General features: G+C 26.1%; 2 protein-coding genes across 2 annotated transcripts in view; one reads left to right on the plus strand and one right to left on the minus strand.

Moving 5' to 3' along the window:
- Nucleotides 1-710, minus strand: part of LOC100197762 (WD repeat-containing protein 5) — a 30,080-nt gene extending 29,370 nt beyond the window's left edge. Inside the window, exon 1 of the mRNA XM_065790954.1 lies at nt 588-710. The gene's annotated coding sequence lies outside the window, so the exon portion shown is untranslated. The remainder of the gene's footprint in view (nt 1-587) is intronic.
- A 58-nt stretch (nt 711-768) lies between these two features.
- Nucleotides 769-22,594, plus strand: part of LOC100201328 (dual specificity mitogen-activated protein kinase kinase 7) — a 33,301-nt gene continuing 11,475 nt past the window's right edge. Inside the window, exons 1-5 of the mRNA XM_065790953.1 lie at nt 769-969; nt 16,830-16,911; nt 19,304-19,370; nt 21,142-21,255; nt 21,702-21,821. Of these exons, the coding sequence (XP_065647025.1) occupies nt 792-969; nt 16,830-16,911; nt 19,304-19,370; nt 21,142-21,255; nt 21,702-21,821 (561 nt within the window). The 5' untranslated portion in view covers nt 769-791. The remainder of the gene's footprint in view (nt 970-16,829; nt 16,912-19,303; nt 19,371-21,141; nt 21,256-21,701; nt 21,822-22,594) is intronic.

Raw genomic sequence — 22,594 nt, forward strand, 5'->3', positions numbered from 1 at the left:
ATTCCGACCTGGCAGCATATATCCTTGCTAAGCCACTGAAAATAGATATATTGCATATCTTATTTAAATGTTAAATTTAAATAAGATATGCAATATATCTATTTTCTTCATGTTTTATTATTTTTTTATTTTAAAAAGTTGTTTAATAAGAATTATTTAAAGTAATAAATAATTTAAAAATAAAATAGCAAGGTTTATTTATACTATTGGCAAAAACATTATACTTTAATTTTTTATTACACTAGTTATTTTTTACATTTTTAAAAAAATACCTAGATAATACACAACTTAAAAAAAAAAATTTTTACTAAAGCACTTTAATGAAAAAAATTTTAACTAATACGTCATAAATGACTATATAATTTTTTAGACAAATAGCTTTGTTTAAGGCATGATTATTGTATTTACAGTTGCATACATTCATAACAAAATACAACTGCAAAATATATAGCTACAACAGAAAATATAAAAGATAATAAATACAACTGTAAAATGTAAAAAAATTTTGTAAACTATTACTACAATAACATTTACTATAGCTATTAATCTTATAATACAATGTATTAACTTAATATAATATCACTAACCAACGGACGACAACCATGTGTTTTTTACTGTATATACTTTTTGGTGTATTGATATCATCGCTTTCGTTGCCGGAAAATAAGTTTTATAATTTAAGCGTAGTTGACATTTAATCTATAAATAATTTTAAGTAATATTTGGTGAGGCATATAAGTCCACTTGTTAGATTCTGAAGTCATTATTTTGAAGTATCAAAATGGAGAAAAATGGCAACTGTTTTCCGGGAAAGTAAATCGCTTCAAGATAGAATAAGCGCCCTGCAAATACAGTTAGCAGCCGCCAACGAAGAGCAAAGAAAACATGTTTTTAATCTCCCTTTACCTGAATCCAGATTATTTAAGTCAAACTTCAAAGTAGAAGATTTTTCATCTTACAGCAATCATGGTAAGTAATATAGAATTCATTTGTACATTATAAAACTATTATGATGTTTAAAATATAAATTCTAAACAAATTATCAATTAAGCTTGTAGTCCAAGTTAATTTAAAGTTCTTTTTTAGAATGATTCACGAGAAAAGTAATCATAAAAAGATTTTTTTTTAAAAACAGGTTATAGTATGTGATAAAAAGAAAATCGAATTTGTGTGGTTCACTTGTGTGGCACCATTTTTTTAACAGTTTAAATTCAAATTTTACTAGAAAAATTTTATTTTCAAATATTCAACAAATTTTTATAAAATATACTAATTTTGAAAAGCGAAAAAATGAAGTTATTTCAGGTCAACTTATAACAAGCTTAACTGCAGGGATACCTAAATTTAAAGTTTTTATACTTACTAAACATTGTATTTTCCAGATATTGACAAAAAACACACTTGCTTTATAACATGTTTTTTTTTTTTTTAATATATGGTCTGATAAATAAATTAGGTTTTAAATAAAGTAAGTAGTCTTTAACATGAATAGTTTTAAAACGGTTCAATATATTTAATTAAGTTATATATTGTAATAAATTTTTTCTATATAACTTAATTTATAATCTGCAAATAATTAAATATATAAAAAAAAGTTATGAATTGCAAAACAGAGTTTGAAAATAATGATCAATTTTGAGCAAGTAAAATTACTTTTAATTGATTTTAAATCTTTACATAAATTTTGTATAAAATGTATAAAAAAACTGGCTCCCTCAGTAAGGGTAACCATTGTCCCAGTTTTTACACATGAGAGTGCAGGGCCAAACTAATTAAAATTAGTTTAGCGCTGCACTCTCCTATGTAAAAACTGGGATAATGGTCACTCAAACCTCAGTAGATATTTGGAAATTTCATTTTATGGAACCAAATTTTACGCTGAAATTCTGTGCCACATTTTTTGAATTTTTTTTAGGTAGTGTTAGATAAACATTTTTTAAAGGCATTTCCTTTTAGAAATGTTTATAAAGTTAGATTATTATTGAAAAATAGAATAGATAAACTTGAATTTTATGTGAAATGTATTTTGTAAATTTTATAATAAGTTTATTGATGTTCTCACCAAATACATTGAAGATATGGTCAGATGTAAAATTTTTATTTTATATTTTTTAATATATAATGTGCATTATCATATAAACGAATCCTTTATACAAGCATCAAAATATATAACTGTTTTACAACTGTTAACTAACTAAAAACAAGTTAATAGTAACATTAACCTAACTAAATTATCATATGAATTTTACTACTTGCCTGAAGATTGTGTTAACATATCAAACTCAGAGTTGCAATATTATATTATAAACATTAGCATTTAGCTAATTCCTGCTATTGCAGGTAACAGTAACATATCTACTATATAGCTCTAGGTTATCTATTGAGCACTCTTTTAAGTGTACAATATTATATTTATAATTATACATGATAATATAAAGATATTTTCTCTATTTATACACTTGCATGTATGTATATGTATATATATATATGTATATATATATATATATATATATATATATATATATATATATATATATATATATATATATATATATATATATATGTTATTATATTCTACAAATAGAGTGCTCAATGTTCTTAAAAAACAGAACAATAATAAATTAGTAAAAACACTTATCTAATTCTTTCTTTGGCAGACAGTTTTTCCTTCTGTAGGTTCATCAGGAAGCTCCCTTTTGATACCAAGTTATATATTTGGATAAAAATTGAAGAAGTTATGATAATTTAGATGACTAATTTTAACTAAATTAATAATTAACTAAATTTTGAATTACAGTTTCTTCAACAAATCCATATATCAAAAATTTGTTACTTAAAGCGTTATAACTTTTTTGTAGAATTGTTCAATTTTAATTATTTTTTTACCATTAAAATACCGTATTGAAGCTCTAATGATATATAACTATCTAGTGTTTGATCAATTTAAAAATTTAAATCCACATACCTACTCTCAGCCTTTAGGATATGAATACACTTTTCCAACTGTTTTCACATTTTTTGTTTCACTTGTGTAATTTTCATAAGCTGAAAAAAAGGCTGGCCATGTCTCAAGAAGACTGGAAAGTGCTCTTCTTCTTTGTCCAACAAATCTTGTTCCAGTTGTTTTTGTTTAAATATAATAAGTTATTTCCTTTTGCAGCTGCCTCGACTTTTTAATTAACCTGAATTTTTCAGTAGGTAAAAATTTGCTAAATAAAATTCTTTAATCTTTATAAATTCCGTAATATCTTTAAAAGATATAATAAATCACTAAAAAGTCATTTATTTCATAATTTTAAAGTCTAATGTTGACTCTTCCCTTTTCTTAAGAAGGATGGGGGGATAGGGGAAGCGTGACAACCTCCTTCCCATACTACCCATGAATCCACCCCCTGGGTCTTGCCAATCGATGATCAGGCAATACTTTAATAAACAGTTAATCATAAGTACTTTTTTTATGTATTTTTTAAATTAAGTATGATGAAAAGTCTAAACTTAAAACACTTTATTTTCTTGAACTTATTTTGAATTTAAAAAAAAAAATTGTTAAACAAACTTTTTTTTTAACTAAAAATCAATCAGTTCTCAATTGCAATTAAATTCTTTACTTGCAGCCAAATATCTTCTCAATAAAACGTCACATAAATGACATCAAAAGATCAACCCTCAGAATTAGGAAAAATGAAGTCGGCAATGATTTGCCCACCTTAATCTTTTTGAGGTCAGCATCAGGTCGGCAAAAATTATTTGATACAAAGGTCTAACCATAAACATTAAAATGAGGTCGGCAATTTTTTGCCGATCCAAATACTTTTAGGTCTGCATTGCCGAATGCTGACCCTAATTCCAAGGGTTGAAAGATAATTTAGATATTCCAAAAGATATAAGTTTTTGCGTAACATAAAACTGCTGAATGTGTAGGCAAATTGCCTTTTTGCACGCAAAATGCGAGCAGCATAATGTTTCTTAATAAGGTCTGTGATATTATTATGCATTTATGACAAGCTTATCATATTTTAAATCATTTGTGTTTATTTGATTATTTTCAGCTTTTGATAGTTTTGTTTATTGTTTTATTTAGCTTAAAATGATACAAGTGCATTTATACAAGTTTTTCAGACAATTTTTTCACTTTATTTGAGACCAAAAAAGAAACACTTTTAAAAAACTTATTTTTATGATATTTGTGCATATTTTTACGATATTAGTGCATATATAGAAATGCATTTGTCAACTTTTTTTGCTGTCTTTAATTCATTTAATTTTTTTTGGAAATAAAAGAAAAAACTATTGTAGTGACAGACATAGCTGCACTCACTTGCATGTTCTATATAGATAGTCAGTCGATGTATGTACTGACGCCCTCACAACTAACTTTTCAAGTATTGCATCATCTTGGCTAAATATGCAATATATGTGTTTGTATATAATATGCAATATATGTGTGTGTGTATATATATATATATATATATATATATATATATATATACTAACACACACACACATATATATACACTAACACACACACACAAATATATATATATATATATATATATAGAGAGAGAGAGAGAGAGAGAGAGAGAGAGAGAGAGAGAGAGAGAGAGAGAGATCTATAGTTTGTTGTTTGGAAAGAGCGGAAGGAAAAAAGTGATTCTTACGCCAACACATACGTCACTTTTAATTACTTTTGACTTTCGTCCAACATTTTCGTGTTGGACGAAAGTCAAAACCATTAATTTAATTACAAATTAATTGTTATATAAAAAAACCACAAAAACGCAAATTTAATTGACCAGAATGTTTTTAAAAACATTCTGAATGTTTTTAACAATATAAACAATGTTTTTATTTTTATTTTTTTTAATAAAATGTTTTTATTTTTATTTTTTTTACTGTAAATCATGCGCGGAGTGTTGCTACATCGACTATCTTATAGCCTGACTCGCAAGGGAGTGCTGCTACATCGACTGACAAATAGCCTGACTCGCAAGGGAGTTCTGCTACATCGACTGACAAATAGCCTGACCCGCAAGGGAGTGCTGCTACATCGACTGAGGGTTTGGTTGGGGCAGCCAGTCTATCATTAATAAAAAAATTCCGGTCTTGCATTTTAATTTTTACTTTTTGTCATCAAAATATGGAAAAAACTTTCGGACAACATCTAAGGGTTCTATATATATATATATATGTGTGTGTGTGTGTGTGTGTGTGTGTGTGTGTGTGTGTGTGTGTGTGTGTGTGTGTGTGTTAGTGTGTCCCAAAAAACAACATTTTTGAAAAATATATGTAGAGACCCCTTAATGTGTTCTATCTAATACAAAAACACTAGATTTAAAATTTTTTTGAATAAAAAATATTTTAAAGGGTCCCTCAAGAACCTCGAATATTTAATGGTCCCTAATATTTTCAAAAAAAAACTTTTTCAAAAATATGTCAACCTGGTACTCAAATGAAGCAAAATTATATAAAAATTTCAAAAATAATATAGATTTCAAATATAGAATTATTATTTTTGTTTTATTACATGAAAAATACATTTTTTAACAAAAAACAAAAAAATGCATTTTTTATGTATTTTTATGACTATTTTGATAAATAAGTTAAAATTTTTGAAAAATTTGAATTAGTTTAAAAAGTTAGTTGAAAAAGAAGTTTTTGTATTAGATAGAACACATTAAGGGTGTCTCTGCATATATTTTTCAAAAATGTTGTTTTTTGGGACACCCTATTGTGTGTGTGTGTGTGTCTATATATCTATATATATATATATATATATATATATATATATATAATATATATATATATATATATATATATATATATATATATATATATATATATCTATATATATATATATATATCTATATATATATATATATATATATATATATATATATATATATATATCTATATATATATATATATATATATATCTATATATATATATATATATATATATATATATATCAGCCAGAGGCGTGGTGGCCCCAGAGGCTAAGCGGGAGTCCCGCATGGGCTTTTCACTTTTTCATCTAACTATGGGCCTTTTGGCAAATTTTAATTGTTTCTACATTTTAAAGAAATTCCACAATCATTTAAAATAAGCACAAATTAAATTTTATTAATCGCTTGATTTAAAAAGTCTTCGAGTTTGAGCGCAATTATATTAGTATTTTGCATAATAATATTGCTCTGAAAACAAAGTAGATGTTTTGAGACTTCTTATGATATTTTTTCATGAGAAAATAATGAACCCATAGACGGTTTTTAACAATCGTAATGTTGACAAAATAAATTTAAGAAAGTTCGCAGACCCAACAATAATATTAGCTTTTATTATTGTTGGACTTAATTTAACTTAATTTAAAATTTAACCCCAAAACATTTTTCTTAAATAAATTAAAACGCAATACAATTACTATATAGTAATTGTATTGCGTTTTAATTTATTTAAGATTTTTAATTTATTTAAGATTTTAAGATTTATTAACATTTTTCTTAAATAAATTAAAACGCAATACAATTACTATATAGTAATTGTATTGTGTTTTAATTTATTTAAGAAAAATGTTTTGGTGTTAAATTTTAAACTAAGTTTTATATAAATAAGGATCGAACTCATGTTTTGCATTTTTGTAGGGTTTCGAAACAGATATAAACTTGTTTTATAATAAATAAAGTTTTTTATTTTTATACAGTTATATTATTGTATGTAAATAAAGAAATCACTCCGTAATATCCTGTCCTCAGACAGATAAAAAATAGAATGATGAACTGCTAAATGAAACCACATTATAAAAACTTTTATGTTTAAACTATGTCAATAATGGCACCATTTTAAGAGCGGCATTTTTACTGTTTATGCGAAAATGTTAAAAAAAGTTAAAACACCGAATTAAACAAAAGCATAAACTAAAATGAATTTTCTCATAAAATAAAAAGAATTTCTTATTTTTCAAGATTTTCAATATTTATTTTAGAAAAAAAATTATACATAATTTAAAAAAATTTATATTATTGTACAATAAAATATATATCATTATATAGTAATAGAAAAATTAAAATCTTTGTTTTTTAATTTTGTGTTAGGCTATGTTCTTCAAACAATAAAATACTAATCGTGTTTGCTTGCGGTAAAGTTGTGTTTTAAGAAAATCAAAACAAAAAGGTGGTCGCTGCATTGTGTTTTTACCATTTTTATTTTAAAGTATTACAAACAATATTAATTTTATATATATATATATATATATATATTATATATATATATATATATATATATATATATATATATATATATATATATATTAGGGGGTTGATTTTTCAACTTTTTTTTTTAAATCAATGGGTATATTTTTAAAAGCTGACATTTTTATATTCATTTATAAAAATGTATACCTTAAGACATTTGATTGCAAAAATGTCACCTGTAAATATGAAATTGTAATATGAAAATAAAAAATTGTAAATGTTTTTTAACAATTTTTAATGTGTAGCACAAAGATATTGTAATTATAATAATTACAATATCATTGGTGTAGTGTGATACAAATAAACAAACATATAAGTATATAAGTTTGAGTATACATTGTTTGAATGCATCCGATGTTATCAATTTCTGCAAGCACAAGATTGAATTATTGTCATTAGCAGTCAAGATAAACGTGTTCCAATCAAGGTGATTTTTTGTGTTTACTAGATTTCATTTTAATTTTGCATGTAACTTAAAATTATTTCAATTTACTTTATATTTCAGAATGTCCAGAATAAGCTCTGAGATAGCTGAAAAACCTGAAAATATCAAAGTCTGGACAAAAAATCTAGTCCACTTTGAGAAATCAAATCAACAAGATCTCACATACACAAAGTTTTGCAGCCATTTGGCATTATGAATAAAATGCCAAAAGCTTATTCTGTTATTGGTCGGTATAATTACTTATCAAATTTAGAGAAGTCAGTGTATTCCAGATGTAAAATGGTTGGCGCAGAATTATCTGATTTATGGCTTAAACTGAGTTTACCAAAAATTAATGAAAGGTCTATAACAAAAAAATTAGAAATTCTTATTAAGAAATATCATTCTGATCAAAAATCCAAACAATGTTTTGAAGAAAAGTGGGATTGTTTATTTGATATAACAAAAGTGAATGGTAACTGGCTTAGCAATGAAGATAAAGAATTTTATATATTACAGGTGAAAACTGATGGTCAAGCTGGTTATTGCACATCAAAAATTGTTAAAGTACATCCATCTAAAGCTGGCAAGAAGAGAACTATCTTAGCTGAAACAGGTACAGTAGAGGTCAGTGATGGCAATAAAGGAGACAATGAACAAGATGATGAGCAAGATTCTGATTATAATCCGCCAGGCCAAAAAACAAAGAAAAAATATGAGAACACCACTGTTGCTGTTAACTTAGTTAAGAAGTCAAAACTAAGTATTAAGAGATCAGCAGAAGTTTGCAAAAATTTATCTGAATGTGGTGTTAATGTGCAAGCACCATCCAAATCTTTATAGAGCTTTATAGAGTTTATAGAGCTACAATGTCAGAAGCTCAAAAAATGGAAAAGCATATGATTAATCATTTAAAAAATGATGATTGGGTGTTGCATTTTGATGGTAAAAGAATTTCCTGGATTGAGTATCAAGTCTTGATTTTAAAAAATGCAGAAAAGGAGGTCAAGTTAGCCATTTTGAAACTGGGTGATGGTAAAGCTAATAGTATTTACAGTGGAATAGCTGAAGTGCTAGATAAATTTCAACTATGGAGTATTATTAAAGTTATAATATCTGATACACAAGTGTTAATACTGGAAGTAAAAATGGAGTTGTAAGCCAACTTCAAAGAGAGTTTGATAGAAAAAATCTTGAACCAGTTCAATTTATTGGTTGTCAGCATCATGTGTTAGACACAATTTTGAAGCATTCCATGAATGAAATTTTAGATGAAGGAAAAAGCTCATCACCAGAAATACATTACAAATTTATTGTAAACTTGAAAAAAAACTATTAAAATTTAAAATCAAACTTTAAGCAAGGTGAAAGAATTAGTAGAGTAAAGACTAATAAATGGAGAGATGATATGGACTTTTTGTTTGAGTTGGTACAAAGATACATGAAGGTGAATGGTAGCTATCCGGCTATAAAATTCAAAAGTCTGCCATCATTGAACAATGCCAGATGGAATTCTAAAGCAATCTATGCTCTTCTGGCATATATTTTAAATGAGTCGAATAATAATCAACTTCGCATGGTTTGTGACTTCATTACATCAGCCTGGTCTGATATATGGTTTTCTGACATGCAATACTCAGAACATAATTTTAACAATTTAGAGCAAGCAATAACTTCAACTACAGCCATGAAAACCTTGAAAACATTTTGGTCCCAGAAGCCCAGTCGCATACAAGGAATTCAGAGATCTAATATCTGTGCGGAAAGAGCCATAAAAATTATGCAAGAAATTTATGCAAAAGATATTGACAAGATGAACTTCAGATTTATTCTGCACAACAACTTTTAAATTGCACAAACAATTGATCTTTGTATATTAATGAACAGAAAGTTTTGTAAAAATAAATTGCTATTTTTCTGTTAATTTGTCGATTTTTACGTTATATTTTTTTACTTACGGGGGACATTTTTGAAACTTTAGTCAGTAAAACTTTTGCAATTGGTAATCTCATGTAGAATGTCAGATTTTGGCACTATACCCATGTATAGTTGTAAAAAAATCAACCCCCTAATATATATATATATATAAATATACATATACATATATATATAATTTTTCGTATGGGCCTTTACATCAAGCATATATGGTAAAATCCCGCATATATAGGCCTTTTAATAAAAATCCCGCATGGGCTTTTTAGAGCCACCACGCCCCTGATATCAGCCCTCTGAATTAGGGTTGGCATTTGGCAATGCCGACTTAACTGCTTACCTTGATTTGTTTGAGGTCTGCAAAAAATTGTCGACCTTGTTTCTATGGTTTATGGTAAAACCTTTGTATCAATATATGTGTATATATATTAGGGTGGCTCTTAAAACAACATTTTTGAAAAAAACCTGTTCCTACCCCTTTACTTTGTTCTATATAATACTAAAACACTAGGTTTAAAACTTTTTTTAACAATAAATTATTTTAGGGGTAGCTCAAGACCCTTAAAAATTTGACTGGTTCCTAAAACTTTGAAAATAAAATTTCTTCTAAAGTATGTCAACCTTGCACTCAAAAGAAGTGAAATTATATAGAAACTTCAAAAACAGTAATCACTTTACAAAAAAAGCATGTTTAAAAAAACTATTTTTTTTAAACTTTAAAATAATGACTTTTTTTATTTTCAGCTTAAAAACAATAGTTTTTATGCATTTATTTAAGAAAAAAGTTATTTTTTTATATATTGATTATTATTTTTAAAGTTTTTATATAATTTCGCTTCTTTTGAGTACCAGGTTGACATACTTTAGAAGAACTTTTATTTTCAAAATTTTAGGGACCAGTAAAATTTTTAAGGGTCTTGAGCTACCCCTAAAATAATTTTTTGTTCAAAAAAATTTTAAACCTAGTGTTTTAGTATTATATAAAACAAAGAAAAGGGGTAGGAACAGGTTTTTTTCTATATATATATATATATATATATATATATATATATATATATATATATATATATATATATATATATATATATATATATATATATATATATACATATACATATACATATACATATACATATACATATACATATACATATACATATACATATATATATATATATATATATATATATATATATATATATATATATATATATATATATATATATATATATATATATATATATATATATATATATATATATATATATATATTATATAAAACATATAAAAAGTCTGATACTACACAATACAACAATATTAACATGGAAGCTAAAGTGATAGCAACAAATTTGGGTATTGGTGATCGATTAGAACGTCTTGATATGAAAACAGCATTTATTACTGTAAAAGACCACAAAGAGAGTTTTGCCAATAATCCTCAGTGCTGATTAATCAACCCTGCTAAGCCTGAGCTAGGAAAAGTTAGCAAAACTTTACTAGACGACATTAACAAGAAAGTTAGAAATGCTACGCTTGTCCATCAATGGCATAGTACAAATGACGTTTTAAAATGGTTCTACGGCATCAATGACAAGAAAAACTGTGTTTTTGTTCAATATGATATTGTTGATTTTTACCCCTCCATTTCTTAACAGCTTCTCCACGATTCTTTAACTCACGCCAAAAATTTTACTCAAATTTCAGATAATACAACTGATATTATTTACCATTCTAGAAAATCCTTACTTTTTACAGGAAATAATATGTGGGTTAAAAAATCAGGAGCTTCTAATTTTGATGTGACAATGGGAAGCTTTGATGGAGCCAAGTTGTGTGAACTGGTAGGCCTTTTTATTTTATATACCATCAGCAAAGAATACGGATTATGCACCAACGGTTTATATAGAGATGACGGGCTTTGCTGTTTCAATGGCATTAGTGGACCGCAATCGGAAATAATAAAAAAAAACCTTATCATTCTTTTTGAAGAAAAATTCAAACTAAATATAACAATAAATTCCAATTTAAAAATTGGTAACTTTCTTGACATTTCGCTCAACTTGTCTGACAATTCTTATCAGCCATATAGGAAAGCAGGTGACATCCCATTATATATTAATGTTAATTCGAACCATCCTCCAAACATTCTTAAATTATTCCCTCAATGATATCTAATCGTATAAGAAGTATATCTTCAAGTAATGAAGTTTTTAATCGAGCCGCTACTTTTTACAACAGTGCCCTTAAGTCTAGTGGATTTAAAGAAAACATTACTGCCTTTGCCAATGATTCTATAAAAGTTGCAAAATCTTGTGCACAAAATATTATTTGGTTCAACCCTCCGTTTTCAATTAATGTCAAGACAAACGTAGCCAAACTTTTCCTAAATTTAACCGATAAAAACTTCCCAAAATCTCATAAATTCCATAAGCTGTTTAACCGAAACAACCTGAAGGTTAGCTATAGCTGTCTTCCAAATATTCACAGCATCATCACTTCACATAACAATTAAATTTTATTAAGTTCTTCAACCCATAATGCTCCAACGTGCAATTGCCGACAGAATAATTTATGTCCACTTAATGGGCAATGTTAAAACTTAAAGGAATGTGTTGTCTATTTGGCAAAAATTATATCAATGTTAAAATTTATATTCAAGATACAATGAAGGATTTAAAGTTTAAACGACTTATCAGTGGACTAGGAGGTGCAGATTGTATACTTTGCAAAACAAAAACTACTGAATGGACAGATATTAGGAGAGTTAGTGAAGGATTTCCAATTGATCGATCATCAGAAGAAACTTGGATGCTGTACGAAAAGCTAGTTAATAAGGATGGTATCATTCCAACTAAAACTGGAGATTTTGCCACACGAAAAGGACTTACTAAAAAACCACAAACCAAATCTGACCAAAAAAGCATATGTATACCACCTTCATATATAAACAGCACTACCTGGTTTTTAAAACTACTTTATAGGTGTCATATAGATTACAGACTTTGGGTTACAAAAACTGGACCACTTGGTGAACCAATACGTAATGCAAAAGACAGGGTTATTACTATTATAAAAGAAAACACTGGACTGCGATTAGATATGTGTTGTAACTCTGGTGAGAAGGGAGGGACATCTACAACAGGGTTACAAGGCTGTAGATTTTTTTCTGAAGAACTAATTTCCAGCATAAATGATCTATGCTCTCCTATGTACAAAGATAGCTTGTTATTACTACATTCTCAAATCAGTATAATACTTCGTATAGTTTCTTGTCAGCGTGAAATTAAAATAGACAAATTTCAGGAGTTATGCAATAATGCTACATTTAATAACTCTAAATGATGGTTATGGCCTTGGTAATTTATCGGAGGAAGGTCTTGAAGCAAATAACAAAGATATTAGAAACTATTTAAAACTTCTCTCTCGTAAGACATCATATCTAGAACAACTTACAGATGTAATGAGTCGTCTTTTAGAGAGATCGGATCCTTGTATTTTAAACCAAATTATCCATTTGCATCCTCCAAAGTTATTCCAAGATTGTGGTTCAAATGAGCATACAAGTAGATCTCATGAGCGTATGTTTTCAAAACCAAAGAGATATTTTGATGATATGTTTGAAAACCTTATTTATGATTAATTATAAAGTTATTAACATTTTTTACTATTTTAACTTTTTATCTTCAAATATATGTTGCAAGTTCAATTCATTAGAACTCTTTCCTTATAATTTTATTATACTTACATTATTTTAGAATAGTAGAAACCAGACCCCCATATTATTTAAATTTTTGAATTTTCTTTTCTTTAAGTATATCTGATAAATTACTTTTTTAATTGTCATCTAAAAAAAAATTTAACTTTGAGTATTTATCAAAAATACTAATTTATCAAAAATGACCAAATATGGTAATTTGAACCCAGTCCACAAATTTAGTTTAATATTAAAAATTTTAATTTTTCTATAACCAACAAAAAAATATCTTTCTAAAAAGTCCTCAATGAGTTTTCTAGGATTTCTTAATCATTAGTTATGATCCTATTTCCAAAACTTATCATTCTGGGCCCACTGTGCTGAACTTTCTTAATTTGTGTGTAGTGTTAAAAAGAAAGGTTTAAATCCTGTCCTTTCGTGGAAAATTTTAGACCAGGCTGAACCGTTTAAACCTGGTGGTAAGTCATGCAATTTATGCTTAATGGAAAAATATCATATAATTTCATCCCCATTGCCTTTACAAAATAAGCGAAACGAACTTGCGTCTAAGTGTCGCCATGAAAACAAATATATGATGAATAACTTTAATGTCATCAAAGAAGACACTCCACTGTTTTTTTAATATATATTTTTTTTGTCATTGTTTTTTTTTGAGATTTGTAACATCTGATGATCGCTATTTGCGTGCATTACTCTGAGTAATGTTTTAAATAAATCGAGTGTTATAATTATTTAGTTTTTTTTACTATATATTGCTCTAGTTTGGTATTGAGCACTCTTTAACAAGAAATATTCACACAATTACTACAATATATATATATATATATATATATATATATATATATATATATATATATATATATATATATCCGTGGTGTACACTAGCGGTCGCCCGATGGCAAATGCCATCCGAATCTTCAAAAGGGCTACTGGAAATAATATTTGATGCAGATTTTTTTTTTCATTATTATTATTATTTCAATAATTCTTTAAGCAAAATTTATGCGTCCAAATTTAAATTAAGCAAAATTTATGCGTCCAAATTTAAATTAAGCAAAATTTATGCGTCCAAAATTAAAGACGATGACTTTTATCTAACATAATAACGACCACCCCTTTCTGCGTACGTATTATTTTGTTGTAACATTCTAAGAGAAATACCTAGATAAAAACCAAGTTGCGTAATTAAAAAAATAATACATAAAAAGTTTGCTTTTATTTAATGTCTCTTTGCTACCAATCAAATTACGTTGCAAAAAAACAACAACATTAATTTGAACAATTATCGCTCGATTTCTTTTTTCTCTCCTTATTATTCGTAATGTAATCCTCATTAAATATAAAAAACAGTTGTGACAGTCAGAAAAAAAATATTTTATGTTTTAAAAAAAATCGAGTTTAGGAGAGATAGTCAAGACTTTACTGTATGAGAATTACGCAAAATGCGAATTTTGTTAAAAAATGGTGAGGGACGACTGAAAACATTGGCGGGCGACCCAGATTAGCTAAATTATTACTCTCAATCGCCCGCCGGGTGACCGACCAAAATCCAAGTGTACACTACTGATATATATATATATATATATATATATATATATATATATATATATATATATATATATATATATATATATATATATATATATATATATATAAAGAGAGAGAGAGAGAGAGAGAGAGAGAGAGAGTTATATCTTGGTTGAATTTGACACTGGTGTACTTGTTCGGGCACCCAAGTTAATCTGTCCAAATTCTAACTTACTATAATTTCAAAATAAATATAGTTATTTTTTAAGCTCTTTACTTTTTTTAGTATAAAATAATGCATTGATAAAATATATTTTTATATTTGAATCTAAATTGACTATAAAAGGCACATCATTAAATTTCTTCATCTGTCTTAAGTTCTTGTTTATATAAACAAGTTTTTCCACTCTGGATGCTATCAGATTTGTTCTTGAACCAATATAGTTCTTTGGTTTCTTTAATTTTATTCACAACAAGTTAACAAATTCAAAGAAACAAAAGAATCATAAAAAGTTTTCAATAGAAACACAAATTTATTTTGAGAAAAAGGAAAAAATGTAAATTAAATAACATTGCTTAACTGATTTCATCTAATGTATGATGAACCTTCCTGAAAAAACAAAAATGGAAGTAAGTTAGTTTTAGTTTTAATTATTGAACAACTTTTTAGTGTAATTAAATTTAGTTGACTAACTTGTTAGTTCACTATAATTACTCGACTTTTTAGTGTAACTAAAATTAGTCGACTTTTTATTTTTTCGCTAAAATTTGAGACATCTAAGATACTAAAATAGTTTATTATAGTGGTTGAATACTATTTTGTTATTTTAAACACAGTGTTCTTGTTATGATTATTAGGCTCCATTCAAATCTAATTCATAACGCATAAAATCAAAAATACAAAGAATAATTTCATAGAAAATATTTTTAAATGAAGTTTGGGGAGTCAAAGTTCAAAATGATTTCCCTTACTTTGGCTAAAAGTAAAAAAAGTAAAAAAACTTTCTTGACTAAAAAAATGTAAGATTAGATATCGTCTAATAATTTATTATAATTGTATTATCATATATAGCTATATGAGCTTTTGGTTTTACCTTTTACAAACATATAAACGCAATTATGTCTCAATATTATGTACAAGTTTGCGTTGGTTGGTTATTTTTTATTATATATAATACTAAATCTTAAATGTATTTATGGTTTTTAAAATATAGAACATTTAATAAACTAGGTTTACTAAGGAACCTTGAACTTTTTCACTGTCATTTCCAGAATTCAAATGATAATTTCAATTGGAATCAGTTTACAAACTTTTTTTGAATGAAGTCTGATAAAAATTCCTTTAGATTTTTAAAATATTTGTTCTCATATTTTTTCAAAAAGTTAAAAACTTTTATATTTTGGATCCAAAAAAGTGGATAATTCTCTAATTCATACAAATTTTTTTAAGTTAGTTAAGATTCTAACAAGTACCATTTTAATTTCACAATTAAAGCAATAGTTTCACTTTTTTAGTTTTGCTTTTCAAAGTACTTTATATTAAGAATAATAATTTGAAAAATAATTTAAAAAATTATTGCTAGATAATAAAATACTTACTTGATTATTATAATACCTTATAATGCATTTACCCTTTATTTATGTTAACAACTTCATCTTTATTGAGCAAATTTTTTCCTTATATCTTTGTATTGTTGTTTCGAATAAAGAGATTTTTAATGTAGGAGAGAAGTTCATTTTTATTGAACATGTTACTTTTTGTTTTCTCAACATTATTTTTTTGTGTTCAAACTTATATATCAATGTTTTACTTGAGTACCTTTTAGATGTTACTATTTTTTTTAAATTGATTACATATTGGTTTTGATGTTCCTTTTTCAATGAATAATATTCATATGTAGTTAATGTTGTTTCTTCGATAGGCTGTTTACCATTTAGCAAATAGCATTATTGTCAATAATTGTCCAATTTATTTATTTATAGATGAAGAGTCACCTGCACCACGATCTGAAAGACCCAAAATGAATCTTACATTCTCCAATGAAAAGAGGAAAAGTGCAAGAACGTCAGTCCATTTTTTTGTTTCATTTTTTTAAATATTTTTTTTAATTATAATTTTTTTATTAGAGTACACAATAGTAAACTGTATGAAAACTTTTATTGCTATTGTTTAAAATAAAGATAGAACTTTTTCTTCTAATTTCTTTTAATAGTCAAATGTATAATGTCATGCATAATCATTTTCATATCTTTTGATTTTTTTTTTATTTATTTTTTTCAGACACTTGACATATTTCTATATTTCTTTTTTAAGTCATAAATAAAATATAATTTCAATGCTTTTTAAGGTTTTATGCTTGTTAACACGTGTAAAATCTAAACCTTCAAATAATCTTTTAAAGGAAACCAATGAAAATATCACCAAAGTACACCATTCGTTTATTTTAAAATAAATGAATCATGTTTTTGTTTTTAAAGGGCCTGATTTGACATTTTCGGCAAAATCTATTGTGTCAATAATTGGTATTCTTTGGTGATATTTTCATTGGTTTCCTTTAAAAGATTATTTGAATGTCACCTTCTTATACAAGTAAAGTCAGCTGAGAACTTTTGTTTTTTATTTAAAAGGCAATTTTGCTTCAAAGACGCCCTTTTAAATTACTTTTCTCTATGGCCTAAAAATTAACTCTTTGCCACAGTTGTTGCTGTCAGGTTTTGCATTGTTATTTTTTTTCAATATAATAAGTAGTTTTGTCATGGAGGATCATGATATTCCCAGTCAAAAAAAAATGAAAAAAGTGAGTACATGCATAACAAGATTAAACAAGCTCATTTAATGGGACCATACACCAATCACAAGGAAAATGAAATTCTAACAAAGTACCCAGAGTTTACGTGCAGGTAATGTTTAATTTTCAATACATATAGATCTTTTTTTTTTTTTTAAATAATTCACCTCCCCAAAGCCGAGAAGGCCACTACAGATGAGAAGGCTACTTGTGGTTATCACCCTCTCTCAATTCTATAACTCCAAAACACAAACCTTGACGAACAAGGCGCGGAGAAACAAGTTGAGCACGGTACTACCAGGGACGTGGTGGGAATCGAACTCGGAACCTTTCGCTTATGAAGCGAGCGCCCTACCACTACACCACTACCGCATTTGAAATGAATATTTACATTAAATGAATGTACTCATACTTTTTTTATGGCTAATCATATTGGTGCTGTACCACAGGTGAATAGTTTTTTTACCCAAGTAGCAAGGTTACACTTAAAAAAGGTGGTGAAGATGGAAGATCTTACCACATTAAAAGAATTTATTTCTGAAGAATATTAATGAGTTTTATAACAAGCTGTACTCCTTACTAACTACTAAATGAAAAAAAACTCCCTGATATTGACTGTGAAAGATTTAGAATAAAAAGCTTAATACTTACTGATAGCAATTTTAGTCATTACCTTTATGTATTATATTGATTTATGTATTATATTGATTTATGTATTATATTGATTTATGAATTATACTGATTTATGTATTATATTGATTTCTTTAAAACTTTGTTTTAAAGTTGTGGTTTTGTAAGAGTTTTAATTTATTTTCTTTGCTAAAAATTTTGATTTTTTTGAAATGTCAAACATAAATTTTTAACTAACAAAAAGTTATAAATTATCAAAGTGCAATAAGATGTTAATCTTGCATGTATATTTTAATAATATAAAATAAAAGTCCAATATATTTAGTAGAAAAAGATAAAAAGAGTGTTTTTTAGTTTTCTTAAAAATGAGTTTTGAACAAATCTTTTGAATAAATAGTATAAACATAATTAGATTTAAAAAAAAGTAAAACAAATTAACAAAAATAAATCCAAATGAGAAACTTGATGTTTATTATTTTTTATTGATTATTATTGAATAGTAGATTTTAATCTTTATTATATTTTTTATTGATTATTATTGAATAGTAGATTTTAATCTTTATTATATTTTTTATTGATTATTATTGAATAGTAGATTTTAATCTTTATTATATTTTATTATTGATTATTATTGAATAGTAGATTTTAATCTTTATTATATTTTTTATTGATTATTATTGAATAGTAGATTTTAATCTTTATTATATTTTATTATTGATTATTATTGAATAGTAGATTTTAATCTTTATTATATTTTTTATTGATTATTATTGAATAGTAGATTTTAATCTTTATTATATTTTATTATTGATTATTATTGAATAGTAGATTTTAATCTTTATTATATTTTTTATTGATTATTATTGAATAGTAGATTTTAATCTTTATTATATTTTATTATTGATTATTATTGAATAGTAGATTTTAATCTTTATTATATTTTTTATTGATTATTATTGAATAGTAGATTTTAATCTTTATTATATTTTTTATTGATTATTATCGAATAGTAGATTTTAATCTTTATTTTATTCATAGAGTAGCTATAGAACAAGAGTTATCAGAACTAATTAAAAAGTCATCTATACTTAATATTGATGGAAAGGTAAAACTTTATTTTGAGTGAAAAAACAAAAAGTATTTGTATTTTTATTTAAAAAACTCTAGAGTTTACTCAAAATGTATAGCTGGTTATAGTACTGTCATGTTTATATCATATACAATATCTTTATATTACAGTATTTACCATAAATATCACTGCTGCTTACCATACTACTGCTACTTATCTATATGATGGCTGTTAACCTTGAACCTTTTTCAAAAAAAAATTAAACTTAAAGAAAATCTTAAAAATTTAACAATTTTAGATTTTGCTCAAGGTCTTCTTTAAGACAGAATGCGCAAAGTTGATTTTCTGATTTCAGTAACGAAGGTCATTCAATACTTCTTATGTTTTAAAGAACCAATAATATTAAAATAATTTTACAGTGAAAATAAGTTATTAAAAACTTTAAGTAAAAATCAAACAAAGTGAAAATTTTTTTCAAATAAGAAAAGTCCTAAAAAAAACTTCCTCTATAAAAATATAGAATATTAGAAAGCGGTTTTGCTCAAATTTTTATTCACATAAAGCTGAGCAATTACTTTATAAAAACTGAGAAGAAAAAAACCAATTGCTTTTTTTTATTCACCAGACCAAAAATTTATCTATAAATAAATATTACTCAGCAAGATGTGCCTTTTTAGTTGATGTTTGATAGTATCTAAAAGACATTTTTTGTTAGGTTTTTAAGTCTGAATTCCACCTAAAAAGAATTCATTTATGACGCAAGTTTCAATTGAAGATCCTCAATTGAAACTCACATCTTCGAAGCTGAATTGACCATCGTATGTGTATTCTTTTTTATTGGGTTGTCCTACTTCCTCTAATTCCAAAAACGTTGCAGCACATGGAGCTTAACGCTTTCCAGAAGGATAAACAGCAGCATGAAATATTGGAACTAATTTTATAATGTTTTCTTATTGATAAAGATTTTTGACATCAGAAAATGAAACCAAACACGCTGATCTTTTAATGGATGAATGGTCTGATAGTCAGTTATTCTATTGAATAAAAAATAATGATGTTTTTTAACTATAACAGCAGCTTCTTTCACAACACTAAATTGATACATTTATTTTAGTTTGTGAACAGGAGTAACAGAAACCATTAAGATTTTAAAAGTTCACATATAGCATAGAAGTTGCTTTAGATACTAGATTAATTTTTGTAATCCCATTTAAAATTCCGCTTAAATAAGCTACTTTTGGTCTGATTTTCACCTCATCAACTATAAAAAAAGCATTTTTCTAATGATTGTTCTTTACTTTTTTAACATTTAGATTATAGACTGCAGCTTTAGTCTAGTAAGCCACCAGGAACCCTAATCATTTCTATATTTTCAGACCAATATTTTTTGCATATAAAAAATTTATATAGCACTATAATAAAGTCTTTAGGTAAATTAAATCAATTTTGTCTTTAGGTAATTTACAAACATGACATTTATTAGGTTCATTATAATTCTCTTTACAATTCACAATACCACGTTTGTTCGACATAACAAAAGAAACTTTCAAAAAATATTACTACAATGTAAAAATGCTTCAGCTTTGATCGAAATAATAGCCTTTGCTAGCCAATTTAGAAAATTAATTTTGCGTGTCCTGTCATCAAAGTTTGTCATTGTCCCTGTCTATCAAAATTTTTTGTTTTATCAATTTGAAAGTGTTTATCAAGTTTAGGGTGTATTAGCAAGTTGAGGGTGTGATATTTACATAGTTTAATAAACTAGGATGTGGTAAAATTATTTAAAACTTATTTTCTTTTGCAATAGAAATATCCATTCACGATTGATGACTTAGTTTATATTGAAGAAATTGGCTCAGGAACATGTGGTGTTGTAAATAAAATGTATCATAAAGAGAGTAAAACCATAATGGCAGTTAAGGTATAAAAGCTTGTTTTCTATATTTTTACTGCATAAATAATTAGGCATGTTTTAAATGTTTTCAAATTTGATTAAAATATTGCAAAAAACATTTTTATTTGAATGGACCTTTACCAGTCCTTAATTATCTGACAAAGTTCCATATTTGTGGAAATCGTAGTTAAATGTTATTTCCACATTAGCGACAATTACACAATACAACATTACACATTTACGCAACACGCAATTATAATACACTCATAAAATAACTTAAATATTGTAAGTTTAATTTGTAGTTGATTTTTTTATTTAAAAAGTGTTTTTAAATTTTGGTAGAATTTTTAAAAATATCTATCAGGTTTTATTATATCCTTTTTTTTTAAATTATAAATAAGTTTTTACATTTTAATTACACATAAAATACAGTTGGCACTCCCTAAAAAAACCTTTTGTATTACTTATTTTAGATGATGAGTAGAACACCTATAATGGAAGAGCAGAAAAGGATTCTTATGGATCTTGATGTTATTACAAAGTGCAATGATTGCTCATACATAGTTAACTGTTTTGGGCTTTTTATTTCACAGGTGAAAAATAATATTATAAAGTAAAAAATTTTGATTTTTTATTAATAAGATAAATTTAATTTTTTTTTTTTTTATAATTTACTAAGGCTGAATTCCCCTTGCTGTGGAGTTCCTATGCAAACATTTTTAGACTTATATGACTATATTTTTTGCTGTTACAAATTGCATAGAGATTTAAAAAAAACGAAGGTGTTTACCCTACTTTACCATTAGGTGTTATGGGTTTTTATAGGAAATTATTTTCTTGGTCCTTTACTTTTTGTAATTTTCGTAAATGAATTAACATAAGGTTTAAATAACAAAGCTAAATTATATGCAGATGACACAAAAGTGATAGCAAAAATGAAAACAATAAAAATTCGTATAATAATTCCCTTCAAAATAACTTAGATTATCTCTTTGAATGGTCGAGTAAATGGCTAATCAGCTTTAATAGTGATAAATGCAAGATAATGCACATAGGTCATGATAACCTAAAAAATAAATACACACTAAAATGCAATACGGAAGAATTAGGAACCTTTAGAAAAAATCTTTAAGAGACATCGATAGAACAAGATTTAGGTGTATATATTTCAAATGATTTAAAATGGGAACACCATATTGAGTCTATTGTTAACAAAGCTAATAGTAAGTTGGGGTTAATAAAACACGCATTTAAATATATCGACAAATATACAATAAACTATTATACATATCACTTGTGGAACCTCACTTAGAGTATGTATTTCATACTACGCTAAAGATGTTAATCTTATAGAAAGAGTCCAAAA

The sequence above is a fragment of the Hydra vulgaris genome, chromosome 02, assembly GCF_038396675.1.
Source record: "Hydra vulgaris chromosome 02, alternate assembly HydraT2T_AEP".
NCBI classification, from domain to species: Eukaryota; Metazoa; Cnidaria; class Hydrozoa; order Anthoathecata; family Hydridae; genus Hydra; species Hydra vulgaris.